Source organism: Canis lupus, chromosome 9, assembly GCF_011100685.1.
Source record: "Canis lupus familiaris isolate Mischka breed German Shepherd chromosome 9, alternate assembly UU_Cfam_GSD_1.0, whole genome shotgun sequence".
NCBI lineage: Eukaryota > Metazoa > Chordata > Mammalia > Carnivora > Canidae > Canis > Canis lupus.
In genome coordinates, this window is record NC_049230.1 from 11,823,455 (window position 1) to 11,844,181 (window position 20,727).

Consider the following 20,727-nt stretch of genomic DNA (forward strand, 5'->3'; position numbering starts at 1 on the left):
ACCCCCCCAGCACAGAGCACACACACAGGTTACGTAGCAGAGCACAGCTAGGAGCAGGGGTGGGTGTGAGACCCCTCCCCATCTCCCGCTCCCCTGCCCACTGTCCACAGGAAAGAGTGGGGGACCCTGAAAGGAGATATGTGGCTAGACCTTGCTCTCATGGTGACACCTAAACCACAGGACACTGATGTGAACATGGACTTCTGGGCCTGGGCCTGGGGACAGTACAGAGGCAGGCGAGTCACCCTTCCACACAACTGACAGCACTGCAGGTATCCGGAGACAGCCACGAGGCGGCCCAGGGGACTGTGTGCTCTCCTGGCTAAGCGGAACCTTTAGAGATCCGGTCACCTTGTATTTGTCCCCGGAATCTGGGATTCTCTGTTCTGAACACAGATGGCAGTCTCCCGGCTCCGAGACGCAGGGCACAATCTTTACCTCTTTGCATATGGCGATGAGAGATCACAGACTATGGTTCTCCACCAGCACGAGTCTGCCCTCCCAGGGCACATCTGGTGCTGCCTGGAGACACTGGTTGTCACGACTTGGGTGGGGGTGGGGGGTTGCCATTGGCAACAAGTGGGTAGAGGCTACTCAACATCCTACGGTGTGTGTGCAGCAGAGGCCTCCAAACAGGATGCGCCTGCCCAAAAGGTCAACAGTGCCAAGGCTGAGCTGTCCCGCATTAGAGTCTGAGGTTCAAACCACCGGCCCCTTTTGACGTGTGAAACCAAAGCCCTGCTCTCCTGGGGGCAGGTTAGCTCCTCACCTTTGTCAGGAACTTTGTCCCATCTGCTCACTACTCCATCCCCGGTCCCCAGAGCAATGCCTGCCCCACAGCTGGACACAACAATAAAAATTTGGTGAATGGGGATCCCTGGGTGGCGCAGCAGTTTGGCGCCTGCCTTTGGCCCAGGGTGCGATCCTGGAGACCTGGGATCGAGTCCCACGTCGGGCTCCTGGTGCATGGAGCCTGCTTCTCCCTCTGCCTGTGTCTCTGCCTCTCTCTCTATCTCTCTCTCTCTCTCTCTCTCTCTCTCTGTGACTATCATAAATAAATAAAAATTAAAAAAAATTTGGTGAATGAATGAATAGATTTCCCTCACTCTGTGATTGTGTCACTGGGCTTGGGGGCCAGGAGACGGTGAGGCCTTTCTTTGACCTCACTACATGACATGGGTGTGCGGTGGAACTTTCGTTAACAGTGACCATCTCTAAAAGGGAACCAATGGAGTCAGTGTGGATCCCTCTTCCCTTGCTATCCCCCTCCCCCCAACACACTTGTTACGTTTGTGTATTCACGTATCTATATCAAGCTGTCTACTCTCTTCCCGTGACTTCTCAGGGCCACCAGAATTGAGGTGTAAGGGCTTAGCTCTGAATGGTTCAGGGGAGTTATCTCTGTTCTAGAAGAAGATCTATATCCATCCGAGGAATAAAGTGCTGGCAAAGGTGATAAGCACCCTGGGTGGGAGAGCCTGGCTGGGCTCCCAAGGACATGAAGCAGTCTCCTTGGTTTATTAAAAACGGATCATGAGGCTATCCTCCTTAGAGCTGAGCCTGCAGGAGTCACGGAAAAGAGCAGCAGAGACACAGTGGCCTGTCCTGGCAGTAAGGACACTCCACCCCAGCTTGCTATACGTGGATCGATTCATGTGGGGCAACAGCTAGGAGGTGAATTCTATGGACACAAACTTTCCTGCTACAGTTGAGTCTACTTTCGCACCAAAAACAAACAAACAAACAAACAAACAAACAAACAAAAACATGTTACGGGGAGCTGATGGGGTGACATTGGTATTGTCCTGGCGAAACTCCAGGGGCCCTCAAGCAGACGTTATCTTGTACCAAGACTCACCTTTTTTCAGCCACCTGGCTATATCCCCTAAGATAGGTGCCCCCTCAGAGGCCTTAAATCATTAATGGAGCAATGTTATTGCACTGCTGCTGCGACGGCCGACTGTGGGTGCAAACAGCCTTCTCAGATGAGAAGCACGCGCTCGGTTTTTGGGGCTGGAACTTGAGAGATTGCCCAGTTATTTGTGCATGTGCGGCCCAGCCTGTGAACACTTGGCCCGACTGCACCAAGTCAGCCCCATAAAAAGCAGCCCATCTGGCCCTCTTCCCGGCCAGCCTGACATCACGGACTCCAGCCCACGCTGTTGTTGTCACACCTGCTGGCACCCCCCTGACAACACGCTGCCCCCTCCTGACTGTATTGGGCAGGGCTGAGCCGAGCCCTGGGGCCTGCCCCCCGTACCCCCACCCCCACCCCGGGCTGCCAGGGACAGTGCCTACCCACCCGCCTCTGGCCATCAGAGCTGTTTACCTTCGCCTGGGCTCCAGCCTTCCTCCCTGCTCCCCACCAGGTCTGGGGATGCTGGAAGGAGCCCAGGAGTCTTGTTTTCCTCTGTGAGGCTGGGTTCTTTAGGCTACAACTCATTCGGCTGATGAGAGAGCCTGTGGAACTAACACATTCGTCTCTAACCAGCCCAAAAGCTCTGAGCACAAGAGTAGCACCCAGTCCCCCTTGTCAGTGAGTACAAGAGCAGAACCACAGAGAGGAAGTCCCCAACGGAGTGAGTGACAAGTTCCCATCGTAAGACTGGGTCATACAGAGAGCTGCATGCAAGTGCCCTGAGAATGGCACACCACACCACGTGCTGTGCCGAGGAGACGGCCTCCTGGATCTGCCTTAAGATAACAAGATAAGAGTCGGGGGGTGGGATATTATCACATTTTAGAGTCATCCTTCTAGTAAAGGGGGCAGCCCATCAGCTCACCTCACTGAAAGGGAGGCTTCAAGGCCACAGGTAGGCATGTCCTCACCTAGGGTTCATTCTTTCCTGGTCAGCCCATTGGGGCCACCTCCTCTCCCTCCCCTCCAGGGCAGGGGGACACCTAGATTCCTTTATTGGGCCCATGTGATTGCTGATGATAAGCTGGCTTCACACAGGCATCCTGAGGCCACCTGCCCTCACCCCCGAGGATGGAATAATTATGGCTTCAATGGTCTATTCTCTCCCGTCAGCTGAGCCCAGACCAAAAGGGGAGATGCTGCTGCTAACTTCTCTGCCACCGCAGCGTCAGCAGACACCGTCCTGTCTCCACGTCGAGGCCATGAAACCCACCCAGGCCCCTCTTCACTCCAACATGACCCCCAGAGGATGGCTGGGAAAGAGCCACTCTTGCTGTAAGTAGGACAGGTACCTGGGAACACCTGGCCAGGGCAGGTGGCCGAAGGGGGTCTCTCTTCTTGGGGTTTTTGGCCATTAAAGCGTCGATTCATGATTTTCTTGCTCTGAATCCCAACATTTCAAGATAGTTTGGGTCTCATACCTTAACAGGGCAGTGCTGGTGACATTGACGGGAACTCTCCCAGGCCAGTAAGCCAGAGCCGGGACGCGGTGGCCTCCTTCCCAGGTGGTCTGCTTGGCTGGACTGCCCCCTGCGACAGGACACATGCAGTCAGGTCTCTAGCACCACGGGCCTTTTCTAAAGGCACCCTGAGAGCTTCCGATCCCTCCAACCAACGGATGACTTCTTTAGTAACCAGCTATTTTTACTCCTCTAGCTAACATCTTGCATTCTGTGCTTTTATTTTCCTGGATTCAACATAGATAAACAGGTGCTGCTGTCACTCTCTGTGGAACCAGGTCACTTTATTTTCTTCATGATACTTTTAACACTTTTAATTGTCTGAGGTTTGTTCATTGACTCGCTGATGGTGTCATCTCCACACCAGGAGACTCCATCAGTCTCCTACAACCAGGAATGGTAGGTATTTAACAAATACGTTGAATAAAAAGGACTTTGTCTTCCGACTGCTCATATGACTGTTTAGGCTAAATATATATATATATATATATATATATATATATATATATATACACACATATTTACAATTATTTGAAAAGACAGAAAGGCAGAAACTCCCCCAGCTATTTGATCTGTTCAACGCCCAACAACTGACCTGGCATGGATTTTATTGTTGTATTTCTGTTTGCTTCGCTTCGCTTTGTTTTTCTTTGACTTAATGAGTTGTTCTCATGTCGTAGAGACAGCATTAGTAATAGCTCCGACCTCTTGCCTCTTGGGGGGCTTTGGGGGTGGGTGGGTGGGGTAAGAACAATCTATGTGCAATCTATGAATTTCCACTTTGGTAATTAAAAGGAATTATTTTCATAACCACTACTCAAAAGTGACCACCAGTCTAACGATGACCAGCGGGCTGGAAGAGATGAGGTCATGTTTTATGGAAACATCCTGAATTCATGTAGCGTTGAATTAGCCATGACCATCCCACCACTCCCACACACACCCCACCCTCATCCCACTGAGCCAAGGATTCCACAAAGTTAGCGTGTAGAAAGCCCTTCCAAGGCAGACGCTGTATGTGGCTCACACATATCGTGGTCATGCAACCTCCCCATGTTTGGCTGGCATGGCTATGAAAGCGGCGATGATGGGCAGGAGGGGGCTACAAGACCAGGGCGTCTGTCGCTCTGCACTCACACTGCAGCAAACAGAACCTCTAATGTCCCCGGCCCAGCACGTCCCACCGGAAATGCTCAGCATTCTTGGGATTTTCTCCTAACCAGCTTTGGAGTCCCCCAAGTGTTGAAGTAAGAAACAAAACATAAAACAACTCACATCTATGGACTGTTTATGCTCAGGGGTGTGGGACTCTCAAAACCAAGTGGAGTTCGGCAGGCAAAGCGGGAAGCTCTTTGCTCGTTTGTCGAAAGCCACACCTCCCAGAAATGCGTTCGGAGCCCACTCTCAATTTTTCACGCACATGGAACAGAATCCAGAGCTGCGGCAAGCCTGAAATGCACTCCCACGTGGCCTTGGAATGCATAACTCAAGCTGCAGCTCAAGGCCAAAGAGCAGAGAGGAAGCATCCCAACTGCACGTGCTAGAGCTCTGCAGATAATTCCCCTCCCCGGGGAGGGACATCTGTATGGAAGCCTGGGGGGACAGGTGGGTGAAAGCATGGAGCCTGTTTCTTTGCATATCCACACTGCACAAAATTCAAACAGATTGGCTTAGTCTTTGAGGCCAGATGCTAAGGACCAGTGAAGCCCCCAGTGCTGAGAGGCAAGCCCAGAATTCCGACAGCCAACGGGAAGGCAGGAGCCAAGGGCCTACCCGGAGGTGGGCATGGGTACCAGGCTTGGTCTCTGCCCCCAGCATGTTTCCAGAAGAACATACTAGCTCCCCATTAATACATTTGCTGGTTGATCTTCACCACGAGGGGCTCTGCTTGTCCCCCACCACCTTTTGTGTGGCTCTTTTTCAGGCAACTGATCCTCCTAATTTGGTTCTCAGAGAAAAAAATTGTTCAATACGTTTGCCTTATTTCAGCAGCGGGTGGAAAGCTGGAGGGATTCGAAGGAATCCAGCCAGTTATAAAAAGTATGTGTGTCAGTGCAGTGGAGAGCCCACATGGAGAGGTTCTGGAGCCAGGAGGAAGAGGATGGCTGGGAGAAGCCCCCCAGTATGACCACTTGAGGAGCGATCCCCACTCTGTGTCGTCAAGACCAGCCAGCCAGCGCCGGCTGCACCCTGGCTTCTGGCTTTAACAGAAAGACACAATTACATATTCCAGCCAGGCCCACAGACTTCCTACTGTAGCAGAATTTATCTTAAAGGAGTCCAGAGAATGAGTAAGCAATTATAAAAAAAAGATTCCCCTGGGATGCCTGGGTGGCTCAGTGGTTGAGCGGCTGCCTTCAGCTCAGGTCGTGATCCTGGGGGTCCTGGGATCGAGTCCTGCATTGGGCTCCCCGCATGGAGCCTGCTTCTCGCTCTGCCTGTGTCTCTGCCTCTTTCTCTCTCTCTGTGTCTCTCATGAATAAATAAAATCCTTTAAAAAAGAAAGTAAATCTCCCTTGTTGAATTATTACATTGTACACCTGAGACTAACATAACATGGTGTGTTAATTGCAAATTTACATTTTTTTTCTTAAATCCCCCTTAGCATGGAATTGTCTTGCTCTAAATCCCAGTATCTCATTGGCTGACTGCATAGTGGACAAACTTAAAAAGATCCCACTGGCATCCTCTGTGGGGTGCCCAGAGTTGTGGAGTCTGAATTTCAGAAACATCTAACAGTGTTTCCTTCAGTTTATCTGCACAGCTAAGGCTGAGCGCCTGCCCCCCAATACTCTGCAATGATACGAAAGGAAACTCATTCTGAGCTAAATGTAATAACCACAGTAACCACAATATCTCGTATTTGTTGAGCCTTCCCTATGCACCAAGTTAAAGTACCTCGAAGCATGACGCTAAGTGCTTCCCTGCATTATCCCATTTAATCCTACTGACAACCTTGCAAACTAGGCACTATTATCCCCATTTTTGAGACGAAGACACCGAGGCTCAGAGAGATTAACCAATTTGTCAAAGGTCACACAGCTAGCAAACGCCAGGGCCAGGATTTGCATCCAAGTCTAACTACATAGCCAGCCCCTGACCCATCAAAGCTTCTAGCACAGTGGCTCCCACCCATCCCTGAATGTATATTAGGATGACAAGGGGAGTTTTTGTTTGTTTGTTTTCATTTCAAAATGAATTTTTTATTTACTTTAAAAAAAATTTTTTTTATTGGAGTTCAACTTGCCAACATATAGCATAACACCCAGTGCTCATCCCATCAAGTGCCCCCCGACTAGGGGAGCTTTTAAAAAATACCCAGGCCAAGTTTCCTTTCCCAGAAATTTTAGGTTCATTTGCCTGGGATGGTACCTGGACATTGCTATCTTCTAAAGGTAAATATCTAAAAATAGTTAATATCTGAAGATGGGAGAACGTCCATCTAGGACAAGAGCAAGGGGCAAAATCAGGAAGTGGACACAGTGCGTTTCAAAATCAAAGGTGGCTTGGGATGCCTGCGGGGCTCAGCAGTTGAGCATCTGCCTTTGGCTCAGGTCGTGATCCCCGAGGTTCCGGGGTCGAGTCCCACATTGGGTTCCCTGTGAGGAGCCTGCTTCTCCCTCTGCCTGTGTCTCTGCCTCTCTCTCTCTCTGTCTCTCATGAATAACTAAATAAAATCTTAAAAAAAAAATTAAATGTGGCTTACCCGCTTTTTAAGCGTGTGTTTCATATTGCCCACACCTTTACACCTTTATGCCATAGGATCGTAAATGTAAACCTGTTACTCTCAGTAAACCTAATGGCGAAGCCCATCCATCGAACTCGTGTGCACTTTTGGATTTCGAAAGCTATTGGCCAGTTTAGATAAACCTTCAGACTTTGATCAGTGGCACCAGCCCATTCAAAGTGCCCGTTACATCTGGCTCTCTTTGGAGAAATGCACGTCTTATGGTCGTGAGAACACATTTTAGTGCGCTCGTGGTTAGTTATGACTCTCATTAAGGCAGAACCTCTTACTTAAAGCCATAAATATTTAGCCTCAGCAACCAAAACATAAACAGAACCATGATTCATGAATTTGCTTACTTGTCCTCCCCTGGCTGCGGAAGTGAAGTGGCATTCCGTGATGCAGGGCAGACGGGGAGGCCGGGCACGACTCCCCGCCACCGCCCGCGCCTGGAAGTGGAGGTCTTTCCCCTCGCGGCCTACTCGACGTCACTGAGTCACAAGGGCAGCCCGGCTAAAGGAGGGGGCTCGCTCAATACAAGAGAACCACCAGAAGACCCCCCCCCAAGCGATTCTGACTTAATAAGCCTAGAGTGGGGTTCTGATGCCAGCTGATTCCGATGCCAGTGGCCTGAGGAGCAGAGTTTGAGGAATATTAGCAAGATGGGAGGGAGGATGCCTCTGGAGTCCAGCAGGCCCGGGTTCTACATCCAGGGCCATTCTCGACATGTGGCCTTGGGCAGGATTCTTACCCTCCCTCAGCTCTGAGGGGGAAAAGATGATTGTGCCTATCTCACGGGGGAGGTGGGCAAAGCCACAGAAGATCATGTGTATCAAGCTCCAAAGCAAGGTCCCCCTGCACAGCACCTGCAGGAAGTGCCTGACAGACGCCGCCGTCCAAAGAAGCTCAACAAACAAACAAACAAAAACGAAACAACCTACGGAGGGTAAACAGCAGAAGTTGCAAGCTGGCAGCTCACACGCTGAATTCAGCCCTCTGACAGTTGGGTTTGGCACGAACGGGATTTTCTGAACTAATTCTGAATGTCATTAGACGGGGCCCTCTCTGCAGTCTACTGAACCTCTAACGTGCTGCCCACCACTTAGGAAAACAAACATTTGCTCGTCCACATTACCTGCCTGGCGTTTGTATTTGTGACTCAGGTGGGACACGCCTGTCCCGAGGAGTGTGCATTCTCTAACCTTCTAAAGAAGCAGCCTTTGTTTCTAAATATAAATACGTGTCCTTGCCAAGGATACCCGCAGCATACTAGTTTTCTAGAAACACAGGGCAGACGGGCCTCTGTTTGGATGGAGGACTCTGGCTGGCCTGGGGTGGCCTTGAGCGGGGTGATGGGGACATTCCAAGCCGGGTGGCCAACGTCCCGGAAGGAGACACAATTTGACTTCCACTGGGTCCCCCAACCAGCTGGCCCTGCCCCCCAGCAGGGCCAACAGCCAACATCTCTTGTCCGCTCTCCCTCTCCCTCACCCAGCCCCACCTCTGACCTCTCTCCACCCCACCCCCTGCCCCAAGCGGAACAGAAGGCCCAGGATGCGGAGCCGCTTCCCAGTGGGAAAGCTTACGCAACAACCTGATAGCATCAAATTACAAACAACCAAGGTCTCCTAGAAGCTGAGGATGCCAAATTCAACAGAATGTTTCCTCATCACCAAGGGGGAGGAAGGAACAGTTCTGCTCTTCAAATAAAACAAGGAAAGATTTTCCAGACAGAGGAGCAGTCGGTTAGGGGGCAAACAAGCTGCTGGTTGTGTCCCGGGTAGGAAATAGGTCTGGAGTGGGGAAGGGAGGGCCTGCTGCTCCGGGCCAGGGCCACGCTGGGGCAGCAGGGGGCAGGCACCCGCGGGTCCTCTTTGGGAGAAAGCAGGGGCACTCTGCTCTGCTCGGGCCCAGCACCCCCTCCACCCGCGTTCAGTTTCTCTTCATCCCTGCAGGGGTGCAGGCCAAGCCCAGAGGAGCATCCTCACTCCTGCACAGGGTGCAGAGATGACTCCAGGAGACGCTGCCTCATCCCATCAGCTGAGCAAGGCGGCTTGGCCAGGAAAGGAAAGGGAAGACGAGGAGGGGGGCCTGGGGCCCCGGGAACAGGGGAAGGCAGCGCGTGGCCTGACGTAGCGGGCTGGCTGCGGGGAGAAAGAAGCAGGGCTCTGGGTACTGTTTGTCCTACTCCGTTGCGAAAACACTGACTGCCTTCTCCCTTTCATCTGCTCTCAAGACCCGGGCCCCTTACAGCAGGATGTGAAGGCATCCCACTGAAGAGGAACCTGGACGAGGAGGAGCAGGCGGTCCAGAGGGACCCCCAGCCTCCCTCCCGTGACCTGAGCCCTGGCACACAGCTCCTGCCACGCAGGCTCAGCCTGACTTTCCAGAGCCACCCCCCCACCAAGCGGTGCTTTGAGCAGAGAGGAGGAGGAGGGCTGTGGGGGAGCCCCAAATGGAAGCCGGTTTGGAGAATGAGGAAGGGGAAGTGTTCACCCCCTAGGCCAAGTTCACCTTCAGGCTTTCCTGAGAAAAGAAGAGCATGGCATCCGGCCCCCACCCCACTGAGAACTCAGCTCCTTGCCCCACTGGCACCACAGGAAGCCACAGGTGTATCTGCCTCGCTCCTAGAGAAAGAGTGTTCTCTCTCTCTCTCTCTCTCTCTCTTTTTTAAGTGATTAATATTATAATTTTATTCGATATGAATAGTTTGGCTCTGCTGGATCAGATGAAACACGCACACATGCTGTAGCTGTGAAAAATCCCATTTTCCGTTTCCGTGTAAAGCAACATCTAGAGCAGCTGAGAGGGGGAAAAGTTATATTTTCAAAAATAGTTAAGCCAGACTGTTTCCTGGAGATACTTCATTCATTTTTCATCCTCAGATGCTACTAGCTATTTCTGGGAGGGCCAGACAGTAATACCAACCGGTTTGGCTTTCCCGACGACTGTTAACAGACTATCCCACAATGAACCGGACTTGGTGCCAAAGGCACTGCGGTGACCCCCGACGTACACGTATTGTAAAACATGTGTTCCAAGTAAAAAGATCCAGATTCGCCAGAGTATGAAATGAGAAGACTGAAATCCAGCTTCAGAACAAAGTTTCCAAGACTGAGGCTCCAAACACTTGGAAAGTCCTCCGTATGTTATTTAAGTTGCCCGCAGCCTTCGGTAGGGCTAGACACTAATACTGACCAGTTTAGCTTAATTAACACCAACCAGTTGACTCAGCTGGGAATGAAGACGCAGAGAATCATGGGGGTTAGTAGAGGACACGCACAAGGCTGGGTGCCCCCATCTGATGATGGTGGGCAGCACCCCATCTGATGCTCCCATCCATCCAGCAAGTGGGGTCTACAGTCCTACCTTACAGAGGGAGGAAACTGGGCTGTCCAGGGGAGGGGCCCGGTGGGCACCGATTTGTAAGTGGGGTTGAGATTGGAGCCCCATTGGGGCTTCCAAAGCCATGAGCTCCCTCCACCTCTCCACTCAGACTCCTGCAGATTTAGAAAGATTCACACTGTTATGGGAGCCAAAGACATTTTTCTTGACAACCGTGAAGTCCAAAGAAGCAACACAGGATTTTCCAGACGGCTGAGCAGTTAGCCGAGTAGAACAAGGTGTGACTACAGCCATGGTGTAGGTTGGGTTATGAGCTGGTGGGGGTCAGATGACAAGGCCCCCTTGGCCAATGGCTGGCCTCAGAAAGCCCTCCGCCCTGCTCCACCTCAGTTTCCTCGTGTGGCCAACAGGGTGGTTGGAACAAAGATCGCGGAGGTGTCCTCCTACCCTGGCATTCTTTGAGTGCAGGGATATTGCTGGGGATTCAGTCACCTGCTGTCCTCATTTATCACCCAGGGCTTGATGGAAACGGGTCTAGCCTTGTCCCTCTCTCTGCCCTCAGCCCCACCAACCTAAGAGGGATGTCTTAAAATTGAGCAAGAGGCCAGAAAGAGTGAGAGATGGGAGGCAAGTGTTTAGGGGTATGTGGTTTTCTCTGGGGCGGGGAGATGTCTGGGGGCTCTGCAGTGAATGTGCTCAATGCCAGTGAGTTGTACACACTAAGAGGGTCCATCTTCTGTCCCAGAATCTCACTTCAAATAAAAAATCGAAAAATGTCGCCTTTATTCATAAAACGTTTCCACGAATCCATGTTTCTTTAGAATCAAGGCCTAAATGGTCTGTCTGAAACAAAAGACCCTTGACCACCAGCCCCGGCTCTCACTCCTGCCTCGCCTTCCCCTACACGACCCACTTCTACGAGCTCTGGACACACACACAACTAGGCAGCTCCTGTGCTGTGCTCTTCCCGCCGCTTCCCGGGGCTGCTCACGAACCCCTCCCCTGCACATCCCTAGCTGTGGCCTACTCATTCTTCAAAACTCAAACAACCCCAGGAAGCCTTCCTGTGTCTTTCTCATGTGGATGAGATGTCCTCGTGCTCCTCTTTATCATGGAGTCCTTACCCATATTACAATCTCCTGCTGAAGTGGAGGCTCCCAGCACAGTCCAACAGAACTGCCTGCAGTGATGGAAATGGTCTCTGTTCACACTGTCCACTATGGTAGCCACCAGCCATATGTGGCTTCTGGGCCCTTGCAGCGTGGCCAGGGCGCCAGGTGTACGAGACAGGGTAGCTCTCGACAGGTGGCACCCAGATTTTAACCTGCACCAAAAATCATCTGAAGGACAAGGTAAAACACAGGTAGCCAGGGTCCCTCCCCAGAGTTTGTGACTCAGCAGGTCTGGGGTGAGGCCCTAGAATTTGCACTTCTAACAAGTTCTCAGGTAGCGTTACTGTTGCCAGTCCAAGGCCATAGCTTGGTAACTTCTGGTCTCCATCTGAAAGTTCTAGATTCATATGGTTTCCACGTGGATATTCTAGTTGGTGGTTCTAGGAGTGATTCCTGGACCAAACATTTCAGTGTCACCTAGGAGCCTGTTAGAAATGCAACATGCTCATGGTTATCCCAGAACTACTGAGTCTGAACTAGAGGATCCCCAGAGGACTGTCTGCATGTTAAAATCTGAGAAACAACAACAACAACAATAACAACAACAAAAATAAATAAATAAATAAATTAATTAATTAATTAATAAAATCTGAGAAACAGGAACACCTAGGTGGCTCAGCTGATTAAGTGTCTGCCTTCAGCTCAGGTCATGATCTCAGGGTCCTGGGATCGAGCCTGGAGTCAGGCTTCCTGCTTATCAGAAGTCTGTTTCTCCTTCTGTCCCTCCCCCTCTGCTTATGTGTGTGCACTCTCTCTCTCCCCGTAATAAATAAATAAAATCTTTAAAAAAAATAAAATCTGAGAAACACTGCTCTAGACAGTCACTCCATAAAGCCTGGGGCTTTGTTGATCTTTGCATCCCCACTTGCTGGCACAGAGTAGGTGCTCAACAAATGCCTGAAGGTCAAACCAAGGAAAGGAGAAGTGGAGGCTGCCCAGCTCATCATAATTGTGGGGTGTTTTTTTTTTAAGATTTTATTTGTTTATTCATGAGAGATACAGAGAAAGAGGCAGAGACATAGGCAGAGGGAAAAGTAGGCTCCCTGTGGGGAGCCAGATGTGGGACTTGATCCCAGGACCCCGGGATCACGACCTGAGCCAGAGGCAGACGCTCAACCACTGAGCCACCAGGTGCCCCTAATTGTTTGTTTGTTTTTTTTTTAAAGATTTTATTTATTTATTTGAAAGAAGGCAGGGGGAGGGGCAGGTGGGAAAAGAGAGAATCCCAAGCAGAATCCATGCTGAGCACCAAGCCTTACGTGGGGCTCCATCCCCCAACCCTGAGATCACGTCCTGAGCGGAAACCAAGAGCCAGACTCTTAACTGACTGAGCCACCCAGGCGGCCCTCATAATTCTGTTTCTCACAGGGCAAAGTACTCCCCTCACAGAACAGGACCCCACTCCCCATCACAAAACCTAATTCGTGATTTCAAAACTGTCATAAAGGGGAGAGAGACAAGATAAGGCTGGTCTAGATAGGAGATCAGAGGTCACCTTCTTAGGGAACAGAGGGCTATCTACAGAGCCACTTACTGGTACATGGAGACCCCATCCAAGGTCTCCATAGCTTTCTGGAATTTTACACTGGAGAGTTCCAATTCCAGGCTCCTTCAGGCTTTCCAACTGAGCATTAGGGCCAGTAGCCTGGTCTGAGGGTATCCCAGGTATGGAGAGGAGGATCAGCTAATGCAAAACTACTCCCAGCTCCCACTGTATCTCTCTACCCCCAGTCCGGGCACCTTTGTCTGCTCGTTTTTCCAGAGAACATTCCCGAACGGGACTAGTCAAAGAGATCAATACGTATAGAGAGACACAACACCCTGACCGATGAAGCCCACTGGTCACCAAGCAGGTCAGGGGGGAGGCGGCCCCCAGTTCTCCTGATCCCCAGCTGGAATCTCCAGGCACAGCACCTGGCTATAGTCAAGGGCAGCCACCCACTTGTGAAGTTCTCAAGAGATCTGAACAGACACCAGGTTAAAGGTGACAAAAAAAAAATGAAGCATCAGCACTTCCTTCTCGTCCCCAACCGTGAGATGCACAAAAGTTCTACTTTCTAGGTAACTGCCAGACTAATAGGAAAAACAGTCTGTGTCCTCTGACCTGGAGACAGTGAATGCCATAGCTCAGGAGCTGGTCAGTAGGGAAAGCCCAGCCCAGGGAGGGGGTGATCCCCCCAAGCCCACCTCTGAACCCCTTGGATATAAGCACCTTCCAGAATTTTATTTTAATCTTGTAGGACACAAATAAGACCAGGTTGTTGTGAGGAAAAAAAAAAAATCACATTTAGATCCTCCTTCCCCTCCCCAAAGGTAACCACCTCTCATGTTTTATCAACTGCCCATAACTCTCTCAAGATTTTTCTGAGAATTGGTAGCTTATTTTCATAGAATAAGATCATACTTTATATATCGCTCTGTAACCTGCTTTATTCACTGAAAAGTATTTAAGATGAATGTTTCCAGGTTAATAATATGCATCATTTCAGCAGTTCCTTAGAATTTCCTTAAATGTGCATGTCACCATTTCCTTAAGCACTCCTCTCTTGCTGGATCCTTGGGTAATACCCAACTCTTTGGTTTTTTTGGTTTGTTTGTTAAAAACTATGTGGGGCACCTGGGCGGCTCAGTGGTTGAGCATCTGCCTTCAGCTCACTGCGTGATCTCGGGGTTTGGGGGTTGAGTCCCACATTGGGTTCCCCTCAGGGAACCTGCTTCTCCCTCTGCCTATGTCTCTGCCTCTGTGTGTCTCTCATGAATAGATAAATAAAATCTTAAAAAAATATTTAAAAAACCATGCAATGAGCATCCTTTCACATACAGCATTTGCACTTGGCTAATCCGGAAGAACTGATGCATCCACCGGCCTGTGTTCCAAGCCTTTGGTCCTTTCTGCCAGATTGTCCCCAGGGCAGTAGCTGTGTTAGAAGGTGAGGTCCCCGAGCACATGTCTCTGAGGCTCTCCTTCATCTGCAAACAGAGGCGCTACTACCTACTTTCCAACGTTGTAAGGTTTAGGGATTATGTATATCAAAACCTTGTGTATTATGCCCTGAATGTCTCCTAAATGAATGGAATGAATTCATGGTTGGATGGAGGGAGGGATGAGTGAAAAAAAATAAAAAGGAAAGAAAAGAAAAGAAGGAGGATGAGTAAAGGCAGTGGGATAAATGTCAAGGTAAAGTGTATTTGTTGGAAGGTTCCTGGACTCAGAGTTCATGCCCTGAGGGAGCCCGGGGGCGGTAGGAGATAGAAGGAGAGAAAGGGGTGGGTCCAAGCTTAATAGAAACTCTCATCTCTCAGTTTATTCCTTCCCTGGGAGCTGGTGGCTGGTGAGCAACTTTGACTATCATGATGATGGCCAAGAAGCCTGCGTATGAGTTGATCCTCCCCGAGACAGACCCCACAGCCCTACCTGGGCTCAGCATCCCCAGTGGGATGCACCAACCCCAGTTGAGCCCCTACCTTGATGAGTTTGCCACAATCCAGTGAAGGGACCCACGCTACCTGCCAGCTCACACTTCTGAGCCCACGGGCCATTGTCTCCTGGAAACCAAAAGAAGCAACAGGTAGCGATCAACTGGCCTGTGGACACTTTTGCCGATGCTCCCTCCCTGGTCCCACATCTCCGTGCAGAGCAGGGCGCTGGGAAGGAGAAGAAGCTGTAAAAATAAACATGATCCCTGCCCCCGAAGAATGACTTGTTCTATGAGGCTGGGCTTCCAAGAGGTGGGCTTTCCCTGGCCCAGGTGAGCCCCAGGGCGAGCGAGCCTCTTGTCTCAGATGCTTTTACCTTCTCCTTTGCTTTTACTATCCTCAGCCCTGCAGCTCTTTCCTGAGAGCCTGACGCACCCAGCGCCTCCCTTACAGGATCTCAGGATCGTCCAACACGCTAAGCAGTAGATGCTGGTGTGAGCTCAGTTTTGCACGTGAGGAAACCGGCTCAGAGAAGGTAAAGTGCCTTTTCCAAGTTCTGAGCAGTTTCAAACCCAGGTCTCTGCCTGCCCCGAGAGCAGCGCTTCCAACCACCACTCCCCCCAATTCCAGAAAGGCACCCAGGACCCACAATGCCTGCGTAGGCCCTTTAAACAGCTCACTAGTTCAGCGCACTCGGCCAAAAGGTGTGACCACCGGTGGCAGCTGGCGTCTCTGGGACTGGGACGATGGTGAGGAGGGAACCTCAGAACCACCCAAGGACTACACGGATTTGCAATGTCAAAGTCACTACCCAGATGGCCCTAAACCAATACGGAAGAGGCCAGCAGGGTACCTTGCTCTCTGCACAAACTTTTCCAGGGGCTCAGCCTCGGAGGCCCCAGTGGACAGGTGCTCAGCACTCAGGCCAACAAACACTAGCAGGACGCCAAGTTCAAAGCCAGGCCCCTGCCCTGTGAAAGAGGATCCCTTAGCCAGATTCTGCTCTTCCAAGGGGGCATGGGCAGGGTTATCCATTAGATCTCAGGGAGCTAGCTGGGTTTTACTACTTCACCTGTGAACCAGAGGAATGTGTTCTCTTTGGCTGTGCGGTCAACTTTGTCCTTGATCTGGCCCACCAGGCTGTCCATCTCCCGGAGACCTGCACCGTATGGCCTTCGACCCCGTAGGACTGCTGAGAGCTGGGTCCTGGATATGGGCACGTGCATGTGAGCCAGGCCCATGTACAGCAGGAAGGGCCTTCCGCTGGCGCTGCAATGGGAAAGCCAAGAGGTAACTCTCCGGAAGGCCCTGCTGGCTCGTCCATTGTCTCCGTGGCTCTCCTTTGCCTCAGAGAAAAGTCCCAGAACACCTTCTGCCCCACGTGTTCAGGAATACACACAGGTCTACAACCTTCCAAGGGAACGTGGAGGTCACCGGGTCAGCCAGTTACAAACTGGGAGTCATCGTAATAATTGTCACTGTCCTTTATTATTGGCTGAGAGCTTATGAAACCCGATTCGTGCTGCCTATTTTCACCCTCACAATAACCCTCCAGTTCCTTTCCCAGATGAAGCATCAGAGGCCCAGGGAGACAAAAAGGACTTGTCTACGGCTACCTAACTAGTAAGTGATACGATCTGGATTAAAACTCTCATCTGGCTGACAGCAAAGCCTTGGCTCCTAAATGCCACAGCTGACAGCAAAGCCTTGGCTCCTAAATGCCACACTCTAGAATCCAGTACAAACATATTTTAAAACCGGATCTGCTCTTTAATGGCATCCAGGTCGTCACATCCATTCCCAGCCTCGGCCCTTTCTAGGAGATGAATGAATGACTCATGTTGACCACAGGCAATTCCAGGGACACACATGAGTACTGGAAACATCTAGGTCAAGGCTCTGTTAGTGGCTCAGGCGCTGGCTGCCCCCGTCTGGACCCTGATGCTTCCCCTCTTGGGAGTGGAGGGAGCCTGGGCGGCCTCTGCTTCCTGGCTGTCCCCCACCTCCATTCCCAGGTAAGGAACGGGATCCAGCCAGCCGCAGAATTCCAGCCTCGCCCCTCCTGAAGCAGCAGGGACCTCCATGGAGCCCCATCCACAGACCACACCTATGGGGGAGCACATCTTTCAGGGTATGTATTAAGGACAAAAGGACAACACCATCAAGTTGGTACAGAGAGGTGATCGGAGCATGGCTCGCTTTACACCAGCTCCCCCACGATTGTATTTTCAAGCTGGCTCTCAATTATTTAGCTTACCCCAATTTACACCACCCCATAGCTCTGAGAGTCCCCAGCTCTGCCTCAAACCACACCTTGCAGAGCCTCTTGCATCCCGATCCCGGGCCTCCCTGATTAGGGCTGTGCCTGTCGACAGGCATAAAACTCAGAACACAAGTCCTGAGACAGGGGACTCCTCTTCATCTTAACCGACAGTTTCTCTGCAATATTTCCAGGGCTGCGTTGTCCAAAGCAGCAGCCACGACTTGTATGTGGCTTAGATTTCAATAAATGAAAAAATTTTGTTAAGATTTTATTTATTTATTTGAGAGGAGGAACAGAGAGAGAGAGAGAGAGAGCATGAGCAGAGAGAGGGAGAAGCAGACTTCCTGCTGGGCAGGGAGCCCGATGTGGGGCTCAATCCCAGGACCCTGGGATCATGACCCGAGTCGAAGGCAGGTGCTTAACTGACTGAACCACCCAGGCACCCCTCAGTGAATGAAAATTAAGTAAAATTAAGAATTCAGTGTCTCAGCAGCTACAACACAGATGAGTCTTGAAGACACTGTGCTAAGTGAAATAAGCCAGTCGCCAAAGGACAAATACTGTATGACTCTACCTAGAGAAGGTACCAAGAGTGGTCAACTTCATAGAGATAGAAAGTAGAATGATGGGAACTAGGGACTGAAAGGAAGGGCAAACTGGTGTCTACTGAGTACAGAGCTTCAGTTTGGGATGATGAAAAAAGTTCTGCAGATGGATGGTGGTGATGGTTGTATAACAACGTGAATGTATTTAATGCCACCGAAATGTACGATTAGGAAGGGAAATATTCTGTTATGTATATTTATCACTATACACATATATTAAAATTGTATGTTTCGGTTGCCCAAGCCGACTCTGTCAGATGCTCAGTAGCCACAGGTGGCCGGTGGCTACCATCTTGGACAGCACAGATAGAGAACATTCTCATCCTTGTGAAGAGTTCCATTGGGTAGTGCTGACTTAGTGTCTGGGGACGATAAAGTACAGTTGTATAAGTTGTGTCCTGCACCAGGACGTCCCGCCGAGACGATGAATAGATGCCTAATTCCAGCCCTGCAGTGCCCTGGCCAACCTGGGTGCTCCAGCAGGGATCAGCAGCCACCCAGAGGGGGTGCTTTTTTCTAACAGGTAGATACCATAAGGCACGCCCCAACTCCAGGAATTTTGCAAACCAGTTGTTAGATACGGCCATGATTAAAGATTAAATGATATAAATGCAATTAAATAAATCATGTGAGAGGCGCCTGGGTGGCTCAGTGGTTGACCTTCAGCTCAGGTCGTGCTCCCGGGGTCCTGGGATCGAGTCCCGCTTCGGGCTCCCCGCAGGGAGCCTACATCTCCCTCTGCCTGTGTCTCTGCCTCTCTCTGTGTGTCTCTCATGAATAAATAAATACAATCTTTTTCAAAAATAATAATCTGATCGGAAATAGAAAGTGGTGGGTGGGGGGCACCCACCTGTCATGAAAGGCCCCCAGTGGGCGTCTGGCCAGAGAGCCAGACCGGCCGGGGGTAGCAAGGAGGGCTAGGCATCTGCCTGGTTGGTTTCTGGCTCTGGATAAGGGGTGTCTCTGGAATGGCTTGCCCCCACATTTCTCCATGTTTCTCGGGGCTTCAGTGTTACAGACAGTGCTCTCAAACCCAGTTGTGAACCCAGTTCCTCTTTAGAAGCACATGGGAGGAGCTCGACTATAGCCCTCTGGGTTGGCCCCAACCCAGCAGCCCAGCATTCAAGGCCATTCCCAGCCTGGGTCCCTTCCAGCCTTCCCCTCCTTCCTCTCAGAGACCCTCTCTATACATGCCAGCTTCCCAAACGCCTCACCTTCTGCCTTCCTGTGCCCTGGTCATGCTATTCCTCTCCTGGCAGTCACCTCCCTGGTATCCTGCCTATAAATACTTACTCAGTGCTTAAGATCCAGCTCTAAGCCACCAACATGCCTCCTGTGCTCCCAGGTCACGGATGGTGTCCTGCTCCCCTCCCTCACCGTACTCATCAGTATTGATAATACACACTGTTAACACCAGCTTCCCACAAATCTGTTTCTCCACCAGCCTGGGAGCCACTCAAAAGCAAGGACAGATCTAATTCACGTTTGTATCCCTAGCACAACACCTGCACGCCTTCAGGGCAAGATAAAGTCACTCACTCACTCAAGGAATATTTATTAAGCTCTAACTAGCCCTCAGGCAGTGGGCACAGAGCAAGGAACATGATAGAGATGATTTTCAACTTCTTGGAGCTTCACATCTAATTGGAAACAGGAGGGGAAAATGCAACTAAAAAAGTAATCCGATAATTATTTGCAAATTAGTAGGAGTGATGGAGAAGAACTATATATAGGGCGCTGTGGGACAGTGTAATGGGGGAACTGAGCTGGCTTTGGGGTAAGGCAAGAGATCCTTAAGACTTTGAAGCCTACAGATGGGGGGCTACAGGTGGGCTGTGCTGGTGGCCGCTGGAGCAGGTGCAACAGGGCCAGGGAGAAGCTGCAGGAGAGCAAGACTCCAGGTCCCACTATCCCTTAGCTCCTTCTTTTCCTCACTCTGTATTCATCGGACTATTTCCACAGGAGAGAGAGGAAAGCATGGGTTGGGGGGGGGGAGGGCATGAGCTCATAGTCGAACGCAGAGCCCTGATTCAGGGGGCAGGTTGGTGGGTACAGGTGAGGGGCAGACCAGCAGGGAGACGGCAATGCTGGGGTGGGGTCGAGTCAAGTGAGGGAGGGAATCAAAGCCTTGACACGGCTTCTTGGCTCCAGCCCAGACAGGTGGGGTGGAGAGGGCTCGTTTGGCACCTGTGTATCCCCGGGACCTTGTTCTTTTTTTTTTTTTTTTTTAAGATTTTATTTATTTATTCATGAGAGATACAGAGAGAGAGGCAGAAAGAGAGAAGCAGGCCCCATTCAGGGAGCCTGACATGGGACTCAATCCGGGGTCTCCAGGATCACACCCTGGGTCGAAGGCAGGTGCCAAACCGCTGAGCCACCCAGGTGTCCCCCCGGGACCTTGTTCTGAGTGATGAACACTCTGCCTCGCCTACCACGCACTCTGACTTCAAGTACCCTAAGCTATTGCTCAGGCCTGAGCCCAGCACCCTCACCCTTGTCAGGCCCCGTATTTCATATTCGGGCTCAGCGTGCCATCATCCCAGACCCTGGGATGCACACGGGACTGGCAGCTCCATGACCCAGGAGCCCATGACATCTGCTTTCTCCTTTTTTGCCAGGTAAGAGCTACGCCTGCTGTTTAAAACACCCAGATCCGGGGTTAGCTTTGGGCACGCTGCTAGGCAGGAGTCTGCATTCGACTAAAGATCTAAGAGAGTAGAAATTTTCAAAGAAGCCTCTTGCCAAGGAGGAGCAGGAAACCCCACTCTGGAGACTTCCCATAGTTCTGACAAACGGGCCCAGGTTAGGGAGGGCCTGGCC

At 51.0% G+C, this 20,727-nt stretch overlaps 1 protein-coding gene across 1 annotated transcript in view; it reads right to left on the reverse strand.

The window, feature by feature from the left end:
* ARSG (arylsulfatase G) overlaps nucleotides 1-20,727 on the reverse strand; it is a 65,245-nt gene that overhangs the window by 11,522 nt on the left and 32,996 nt on the right. The window contains exons 6-8 of the mRNA NM_001048098.1: nucleotides 16,112-16,308; nucleotides 15,088-15,168; nucleotides 3,340-3,448 (exon numbers count right to left, since the gene is read on the reverse strand). Coding sequence (NP_001041563.1) covers nucleotides 3,340-3,448; nucleotides 15,088-15,168; nucleotides 16,112-16,308 — 387 coding nt within the window. The remainder of the gene's footprint in view (nucleotides 1-3,339; nucleotides 3,449-15,087; nucleotides 15,169-16,111; nucleotides 16,309-20,727) is intronic.